At 43.0% G+C, this 10,392-nt stretch overlaps 1 protein-coding gene across 1 annotated transcript in view; it reads left to right on the top strand.

The window, feature by feature from the left end:
* LOC311120142 (carbonic anhydrase 14-like) overlaps positions 1 to 10,392 on the top strand; it is a gene marked incomplete at both ends in the record, with an annotated part of 34,344 nt that continues 23,952 nt past the window's right edge. Inside the window, 3 exons of the mRNA XM_084194758.1 lie at positions 1 to 73; positions 1,333 to 1,353; positions 8,026 to 8,205. Coding sequence (XP_084050884.1) covers positions 1 to 73; positions 1,333 to 1,353; positions 8,026 to 8,205 — 274 coding nt within the window. The remainder of the gene's footprint in view (positions 74 to 1,332; positions 1,354 to 8,025; positions 8,206 to 10,392) is intronic.

The raw sequence follows: 10,392 nt of genomic DNA, 5'->3' as shown, positions 1-10,392 counted from the left end.
ATGGACTTGGTGGGTCTCTCTCTGCCTCTAATACTTGTGTTTTGGCAATGGACAACCACCACAGGTGCCGCCGGTAAGACGTTAATCAGCATTAAGATAGTTTGTTTTGGTTATTGTTTGTTGTTGTAGTAGTACACTCTTAGAAAAAAGGGTTCCAAAAGGGTTCTTCGGCTGTCCCCATAGCAGAACCCTTTTTGGTTTCAGGTAAAACCCCCTTTTTGGTTCCAGATATAACCATTTTGGGTTCCTCTGTGGAACCAACAAGGGGTATTCAAAGGGTTCTCATATAGGGACAGCTGAAGAACCCTTTTAGGTTCTAGATAGCGCCTTCTTTTCTAAGAGTGTCGCGGTGGGGGTGCTAGTGGTGGTAGTGGTGGTGGTCGTGGTGGTGGTGATGATGGTGGTGGTGGTGGTAGTGGTAGTGGTGGTGGTAGATGTGGTGGAAGGGGGCTTGGTGGTGCAGTGGTCTAAGGCACTGCATCTCAGTGCTAGCTGTGCCACTAGAGATCCTGGTTCGAATCCGTAGCCGGCCGCGACCGGGAGACCCATGGGGCGGCGCACAATTGGCCCAGTGTCGTCCAGGGTAGGGGAGGGAATGGCCGGCAGGGATGTAACTCAGTTGGTAGAGCATGGCGTTTGCAATGCCAGGGTTGTGGGTTCGATTCCCACGGGGGGCCAGTATGAAAAATAAAAAAATAATTTATGCACTCACTAACTGTAAGTCGCTCTGGATAAGAGTGTCTGCTAAATTACGTAAATGTAGGTGGTGGTGGTAGTGTTGTTGGAGGTGGTGGTGGTGGAGGTGGTGGTGGTAGTGGTGGTTGAAGAAACTAGTAGTAGTAGTAATAACAGTAGAACAGTGGTGGTGGAGGTGGTAGTGGTAGTAGTGGTAGTAGTGGTGGTAGTGGTGGTTGAAGAAACTAGTAGTAATAACAGTAGAACAGTGGTGGTGGAGGTGGTAGTGGTAGAAGTAGTAGTAGTAGTGGTGGTTGAAGAAACTAGTAGTAGTAGTAATAACAGTAGAACAGTGGTGGTGGAGGTGGTAGTAGTAGTAGTAGTAATAAGTAGTAGCATCAGTAGTAGAACAAGTTGAACAAGGAACAGTATAGTGAAAGTAGTTCAGATATACTGTATATAGTAGTTCAGATATACTGTATATAGTAGTTCAGATATATAGACACCTGTTCATATTGAAGACACCTGTTCATATTGAAAATGTCACTTGCTGATAATATGATGAATAATTTGGTGAATGTAATTGTTGATAACTGCTGTAATGTGTTGTTGTGAGAATGACAATGAAGAAACATGATTTTATTTCCCCTCTTTCAGTGACGTACTGGACGTACACAGGTAAGAACATCTCTCTCAATAACCAAAAGGTATTTAAGTTGATTCATAACTATGTTATTATAACTCATAAAGTAAGTGTAGATCACAGTAGGAATATTATCCCTGCCGCTAAACACTACATAAATACAACAGTATAGTCTCTGTCTGTCTGTCTGTCACTTATTTACATTTTAGTCATTTAGCAGACGCTCTTATCCAGAGCGACTTACAGTTAGTGAATACATTATTATTATTTTATTTTTTTGATACTGGCCCCCCGTGGGAATCGAACCCACAACCCTGGTGTTGCAAACGCCATGCTCTATCAACTGAGCTACATCCCTGCTGGCCATTCCCTCCCCTACCCTGGACGACGCTGGGCCAATTGTGCGCCGCCCATGAGTCTCCCGGTCGCGGCCGGCTGTGACAGGGAGTGCCTGGATTCGAACCAGGATCTCTAGTGGCACAGTTAGCACTGTGATGCAGTGCCTTAGACCACTGCGCCACTCAGGAGGCTTATACATCAGCTCACCTACTGTACATTATTTCTCTCTCTCTCTCTCTCTCTCTCTCTCTCTCTCTCTCTCTCTCTCTCTCTCTCTCTCTCTCTCTCTCTCTCTCTCTCTCTCTCTCTCTCTCTCTCGCACTCTCTCTCTCTCTCGCTCACGCTCGCTCTCTCTCTCTCGCGCTCTCTCTCTCTCGCACTCTCTCTCGCGCTCTCTCTCTCTCGCACTCTCTCTCGCTCTCTCTCTCTCTCTCTCTCTCTCTCTCTCTCTCTCTCTCTCTCTCTCTCTCTCTCTCTCTCTCTCTCTCTCTCTCTCTCTCTCTCTCTCTCTCTCTCTCTCTCTCTCTCTCTCTCTCTCTCTCTCTCTCTCTCGCTCTCTCTCTCTCGCTCTCCTGGCATGGGAGAAACAGAAATGAGGAGTGGGGGATGGAGGGAGGGAGGGAAATGGGGGTGCAGAAGAGGGAAAGAGAGCTAGAGAGGGGGAGGAAAACAAGATAAGTGGCAGGTGCACGAGGAGGATGAAGAGATGGAAAGACGTGTTTTAGCAGCATTGTTATGCCACACAATAACCCTGTGTGTTAATTGTACTGTCCAGGCTGAGGAACACTGGCTGCCTATCATGTGGACAATGACACTGTAGACCTGAATGGCCCTGAGTGTACACACTACCACTCTGTATGCATTCAGTAAGTTCACACAGAGCTTTTCTATTCACATGCAGTACAGTCCAGTACAGTATGTCTTCTAACCAGGGCATGTGTCCAGGTCTAGCTGACATTCTGTTTTTCTCAGTGTTCTATAGGACTGGATATACTGTTAAAGTAACTGGTCCTGAGGAGTTGTGTTGTGTTGGTGTGTGTGAGGGGATCTGTGGCATTCTGTGGCTGGCTCACTCACAGGCACTGCGGCTCTTTGTATGGCGTTGTGTGTGTGTGTTTGTGTGAGTGTGTGGCATTGTTCCCATCCACATTGGGGACAGTGGCAGCGCTATGAGAGGTAGAGAAGGGCAGAATGACGGAATATTCTCTCCATTGTAACCATGGGGACCTCCATGACAACCAACTGTGGAGCTGCAGGACAAGTTTTTCTCCTTTTTTGGGGGCGGTGGGCAAGGAGGGGGATAGAGGACGGATTAGAGGTACAGGCCGGGGGAGGGGAGTGTGCATGTGTATGTGTGTGTGTGTAGGCCCAGCTAGCACATTTGGTTCCTTGGAAGTTGTGGGAACGTATGTTTTTGGTTTGACATTGTCATATGTTTTCTGACAAGTAAAACTGAACATTTTTTAACATAAGTGAAAATGTTGCCTGTTTTTATGTTGCAGGGAGGTTCTGATAAAGTTTTACTCTGGTTCCTTCCCACTGGGCAAAAACTGGTTGAGTCATCAACGTTAGGGCATTTCGTATTTTTTTAAATTAAACTTTTAACCTAAATCCAATGACATGGTGAAATGTTTTGTTGATTTCACGTTTAATTCACGTTAGTTGACAACAACCAAATGTAAATCAAAACTAGACGTTGAACTGACGTCGGTGCCCAGTGGGTTGAACGTTTTCCTGGGAGGCTTTATTAACGCTCTGAGAATTAAAATTATAGGTTATTTGGAGGTTTTTTAATAACTTCCTTAAAACTTTCACTGGGAATGTTTCAATAAAACTTTAAATAACACTGCTAGCTTATTACGGTTAACTTTTTTTCATTTTCTTAGGCATTATTCATGCAAACACATTTATTTTAATTATGACACAGTGAGGGATCAGTGAGATTCGAACCAATCCTTTTCTGTTCTCTATCCATGGAATTAATCCACTGCGCCACCAGGATGGAGCTCAAATGATACATTTTTTAAACTCATACAAAGCTGTTAATTTTAGTCTATTCAAACAGACCCCATGCAAAGGAAACAAGTAGTCATTAAGATCAGGTGTGGCCAATTAGTGGGCGCAGCCAACACAACTGAACACACTTAGCTAGATAGAGGATAGAGAGAGTTTTATCGATGCTGAGAACGGAATGTATACGTTTTAAATAACATTCTTAGAACATTCTCTGAACGGTTACTTTGTTTACAAACATTGGAGTAAAACAAGCTTATATTTGGGGTTCTGATGGGTTGTGACATTTGAACTAAGCTCATGAGGCATTTATAAGTTATATTCTTCAAGAATCAATGGGTGCATATCATTAATTTATAAGTCCAAAAATGGATGTAGCAACTGCTGATTGCGCCTTTAAAGTAATGAAATACCAAGAAAATAAAGTTCCTTAAATGTGCTGAAAACGTTCCAAAGCCAAACAACTATCCTGCACCATTCTCAGAAAGTTGTGGGAAGATTGTATGCAAAATAACCATAGGACAACCATGCTCTCACCAAGCTCTAACAAACATATGGTTCACATAACTTTTTTTGTGGTAGCTGGGGGGATAGTGATGGTGTAGAAATGTCTCTCTCTAATCCCCCTAGGAAAGTAAAATCCCCCTGAGCCCACTGCAGATAAACACTAGGGTGGAGTGTGAGAGACAGAGTGTGTGTGTGTGTGTGTGTGTGTGTGTGTGTGTGTGTGTGTGTGTGTGTGTGCGTAAATATAGCACTAATGTAGAAAGGATACCCTCACACTGATTGACATTGGCATGGAGAGTAGAGGACTGACCTCCGTAGCAGGCTAGGGCACACTGAGGGTTGGAGAGGAGACCTCATATTGAGATCTGACTGCTGACTGAATGCCTGGGTTATGAAATGTGGGGCCACACTGACTATGAACCGTCTGTGTATTCTGTATTATTAACTGTTATAAACTGGGTGGTTCATGCCCTGAATGCTGATTGGCTGAAAGCCGTGGTATATGAGGGGTATACCCCGGGTATGACAAAACATTTATTTTTACTGTTCTAATTACGTTTGTAACCATTTTATAATAGCAATAAGGCACCTCGGGGGTTTGTGGTATATGGCCAATATACCACGGCTAAGGGCCGTATCCAGGCACTCTGCGTTGCGTTGTGCATAAGAATAGCACTTAGCCGTGGTATATTGGCCATGTACCACACCCCCTCGGGCCTCATTGCTTAATTATACTATGGCATTGTTAAATACTTGTTTCTGATTGTCTTGAAAGGCTTCTTGTAATTGTGGTGGTTTGAGTCTAAGTTGTGTTCCTGCCCCTGCCCTTTACTACCATCCCTCCTCTCCTCTTTTCTGCCTACTCTCAAATTCAAATTCTTTCTCTTGCTTGTCACTCTCTCATTCTCTACATGTCCTTTCATTATTCCACCTCTCTGACCCCCTCTCCTGTCTTCCCTCAGTCTCTCTAGTCTGAATCCCCTCTACCCCTGTCTCTCTCTCTCTCTCTCTCTCTGTTTGCATCTCTCTTTCTCTCTGTGCCCAGAACGTCTGTCTGTGCACCTATCAGTCTCCCTCTCTCTGCTCCCCTGTTTCTCTCTCCCCTCCAATTAGTGTTGAAGAAGGATGTTTGTGTGTGTGTGCTCACCACTGTGAATATAATGCACCACCTCATGACTGACCACTGACTTTACACTCCTGTATACACTCTCTCTCGCGCGCACACACACACACACACACACACACACACACACACACACACACACACACACACACACACACACACACACACACACACACACACACCATCCAGTATTCTAACATTCTGATACTCCATACAGACATAGGATCTTAATTTGACCAGTATTGTTGTAGCAAAATAATCCTGCAGCAACAAGATTAGAACTTTTAGTCCATAATATTGCTTGACCGGTGGTTAGGCTATTAGCTGGACAAAAGTATGTTACATGAAAAGTGCAATATTGCCTTCAGATAGTATTCATACCCCTTAAAGTATTCCACATTTTGTTGTGTTACAGCCTGAATTCAAAATGGATTAAATATGTTTTTTTCTCACCCATCTACACATAATAATACACCATAATGACAAATTGAAAACATGTTTTCATAAATTGTTGCCAATTTATTGAAAATGAAATACAGAAATCACATTTATATAAGTATTGAGTCATTACTTTGTTGAAGCACCTTTGGCAGCGATTACAGCTGTGAGTCTTTCTGGGTAAGTCTCTAAGAGCTTTCCACACCTGAATTGTGCAACATTTGCCCATTATTCTTTTCAAAATTCTTCAAGCTCTGTCAAATTGGTTGTTGATTGTTGCTTGACAACCATTCTCCAGTCTTGCCATAGATAAAGTAGATTTAAGTCAAAACTGTATCTCGGCCACTCAGGAACATTCACTGTCTTCTTGGTAAGCAACTCCAGTGTAGATTTGGCCTTGTGTTTTAGATTATTATCCTGCTGAAAGGTGAATTAATCTCCCAGTGTCTGGTGGAAAGCAGACTAAACCAGATTTTCCTCTAGGATTTTGCCTTTGCTTAGCTCCATTCCATTTCTTTTTCATCCTGAAAAATTCCCCAGTCCTTAACGATTACAAGCATACCCATAACATGATACAGCCACAACTATGCTTGACAATATGGAGAGTGGTACTCAGTAAGGTGTTGTACTGGATTTGTCCCAAACATAATACTTTGTATTCAGGACAAAATGTTTTTTTTGCAGTATGACTTTAGTGCCTTGTTGCAAACAGGATGCATGTTTTGGAATATTTGCATTCTGTACAGGCTTCCTTCATTTCACTCTGTCAATTAGGTTAGTATTGTGGAGTAACTACAATGTTGTTGACCCATCCTCAGTTTTCTCCTATCACAGCCATTAAACTCTGTAACTGTTTTAAAGTTACTATTGGCCTCACTATTGAAATCCATGAGCGGTTTTCTTCCTTAGTCCATAATATTTCTTGGTGGTGGCAAAACAATTATCCTGAACTCATTTAGGCTTGCCATGACAAAAGGGGTTGAATACTTATTGACTCAAGACATTTGAGCTTTTCATTTTTCATTAATTTGTAAACATTTCTAAAAACATAATTCCACTTTGACATTATGGGGTATTGTGTAGGACAGTGACAAGAAACATCTCAATTTACTCCATTTTAAATTCAGGCTGTAATGTAACTGTAATGAATACTCGGACAGAGTGGTAAGATCCAATCGCAGAATAGCGATGCTTTATTAGAGTACAGACAAGGGAATAGCTTAATCGTAGTCGGGCGGGCTGTGGTCAAAACCGGGCCAGGCAGAGACAGGCAGAGGTACCAAGGGAGCGGGCGTAGTCGTAGTCGAGGGCACAGGCACAGGGTCAGAGTACGGTAATCACTGGGATAAACAAGCAGAGGATTAAGCAATTCGGGGAGTCAAACAACAAGGCACAGGTCGGATACACGGGTAATCAAAAACAACAAACTCTCTCTCTCTCTCTCTCGGAACAAAACGCTTAGCAAGTCACAATGGAACAATACCTCGCACCGACTGAGCTTCTGAGCACACCTTATATCCTACACTAATTACTGACAGGTGTGCTCAGAACTCAGGTGAACCAGATCGAGTCTGATGACTCCCCCTCTCTGTAGATCGGGGAAGTGTCAGACTCTGTCTAGACCCAGCCAACCCCCGATCCCTTACAGTAACAACATGTGAAAAAAGTCAAGGGGTGTGAATACTTTCTGAAGGCACTGTAACTGTGTGTTAGTGCAGGTTTTCAGTGAATTTATGTAAATCACGAAGTTCATCTGCATTTCCTGCGGTGCAGGAAAATTCTCAGCAACAAAAGAGTGATCAAATTAAGATCCTACACATTTACATACTCCCTCTCTCCCAAGCTTTCAAACCTTCTAATACTACTGGACACACTCACTCCCAAACATTCTAGAATTAGTATTCTAACCCTTTCTACTACTGTATCTCTTACTCTATATTAGTGTAACATAATCATGTAAGATTTAATTGGGCCTTTCTTCGTTGGCTAATAAGTCTTTGTGTGTGTGTAAGTGTGTTTGTTTGTGTACTGTATATGTGTGTGTGTGTTGTGTGTCTGGGTGTGTGTTCGTCAGGGTGATGATGCTCATTAGGCAATTGTCCTTAGTCAGAGCAGGTCAAGTACAGAGGATGAGTGTGAAAGACAGGATGAGCAGGGTGGTAATGTGATAGGTCAAGAGGTCAATATGAAATGACTGGCCATGCTTAATGTGTGTGGTACATCACTGATAGAGAGTCACAATATGTGTCATGTTTTGGTCACTCTCTTCCCTTCCCCTCCCCCTCAGGATCAGTAGGCCAATCCAAGTGGGCGGAGTACTTCCCAGACTGTGGTGGTAAGGCCCAGTCTCCGGTTGACGTGGCAACGGTCCAGACCCAGTATGACCCCAGCCTGGGCCCTCTGACACCCCTGGGTTATGGCCAGCATGGCAACAAACCCTTCAGCCTCTACAACAATGGACATACAGGTAACTACAGCAACCATGCTGACTTCATCACTAACAACAGACATACAGGTAACTACAGCAACCATGCTGACTCCATCACAAACAACATACATACAGGTAACTACAGCAACCATGCTGACTCCATCAGTAACAACAGACATACAGGTAACTACAGCAACCATGCTGACTCCGTCACTAACAACATACAGGTAATACAGCAACCATGCTGACTCCATCACTAACAACATACATACAGGTAACTACAACAACCATGCTGACTCCATCACTAACAACATACATACAGGTAACTACAGAATCCATGCTGACACCATCACTAACAACATACAGGTAACTACAGCAACCATGCTGACACCATCACTAACAAACCATGCTGACTCCATCACGAACAACAGACATACAGGTAACTACAGCAACCATGCTGACTCCATCAGTAACAACAGCCATAAAGGTAACTACAGAAACAATGCTGACTTCATCACTAACAACAGACATACAGGTAACTACAGCCACCATGCTGACTCCATTACTAACAACATAGATACAGTATACTACAGAAACCATGCTGACAACATCACTAACAACATACAGGTAACTACAGCAACCATGCTGACTCCATCACTAACAACATACATACAGGTAACTACAGCAACCATGCTGACTCCATCATTAACTACATACAGGTAACTACAGGAACCATGCTGACTCCATAACTAACAACATACATACAGGTAACTACAGCAACCATGCTGACTCCATCACTAACAACAGACACACAAGTAACTACAGCAACCAAGCTGACTCCATCACTAACAACATACATACAGGTAACTACATCAAACATGCTGACACCAATATTAACAACATACAGGTAACTACAGCAACCATGCTGACTCCATCACTAACAAACCATGCTGACTCCATCACAAACAACAGACATACAGGTAACTACAGCAACCATGATGACTCCATCAGTAACAACAGCCATACACGTAACTACAGAAACAATGCTGACTCTATCACTAACAACATACATACAGGTAACTACAGCAGCCATAATGACTCCATTACTAACAACATACATAGAGGTAACTACAGAAACCATAATGACACCATCACTAACAACATACAGGTAACTACAGCAACCATGCTGACTCCATCACTAACAACATACATACAGGTAACTACAGAAACCATGGTGACGCTATCACTAACAACATACAGGTAACTACAGCAACCATGCTGACTCCATCACTAACAACATACAGGTAACAACAGCAACCATGCTGACTCCATCACTAACAACATACATACAGGTAACTACAGAATCCATGCTGACACCATCACTAACAACATACAGGTAACTACAGCAACCATGCTGACTCCATCACTAACAAACCATGCTGACTCCATCACAAACAACAGACATACAGGTAACTACAGCAACCATGCTGACTCCATTACTAACAACATAGATACAGGATACTACAGAAACCATGCTGACAACATCACTAACAACATACAGGTAACTACAGCAACCATGCTGACTCCATCATTAACTACATACATGTAACTATAGCAACCATGCTGACTCCATCACTAACAACATACATACAGGTAACTACAGCAACCATGCTGACACCATCACTAACAACATACAGGTAACTACAGCAACCATGCTGATTCCATCACTAACAACAGACATACAGGTAACTACAGCAAGCATACTGACTCCATCACTAACAACATACATACAGGTAACTACAGAAACCATGCTGACGCCATCACTAACAACATACAGGTAACTACAGCAACCATGCTGACTCCATCACTAACAACAGACAGGTAACTACATCAACCATGCTGACTCCATCACTAACAACATACAGGTAACTACAGCAACCATGCTGATTCCATCACTAACAACAGACATGCAGGTAACTACAGCAACCATGCTCACTCCATCACTAACAACATACATACAGGTAACTACAGAAACCATGCTGACGCCATCACTAACAACATACAGGTAACTACAGCAACCATGCTGACTCCATCACTAACAACAGACAGGTAACTACATCAACCATGCTGACTCCATCATTAACAACATACAGGGAACTACAGCAACCATGCTGACTCCATCACTAACATCAGACATACAGTTAACTACAGCAACCATGCTGACTC

Source organism: Coregonus lavaretus, assembly GCF_964263955.1.
Source record: "Coregonus lavaretus genome assembly, contig: HAP1_SCAFFOLD_716, whole genome shotgun sequence".
Taxonomy (NCBI): Eukaryota; Metazoa; Chordata; class Actinopteri; order Salmoniformes; family Salmonidae; genus Coregonus; species Coregonus lavaretus.
The sequence above is the reverse complement of the archived record's forward strand: the minus strand, read 5'-3'. Positions and strand labels throughout refer to the sequence as shown.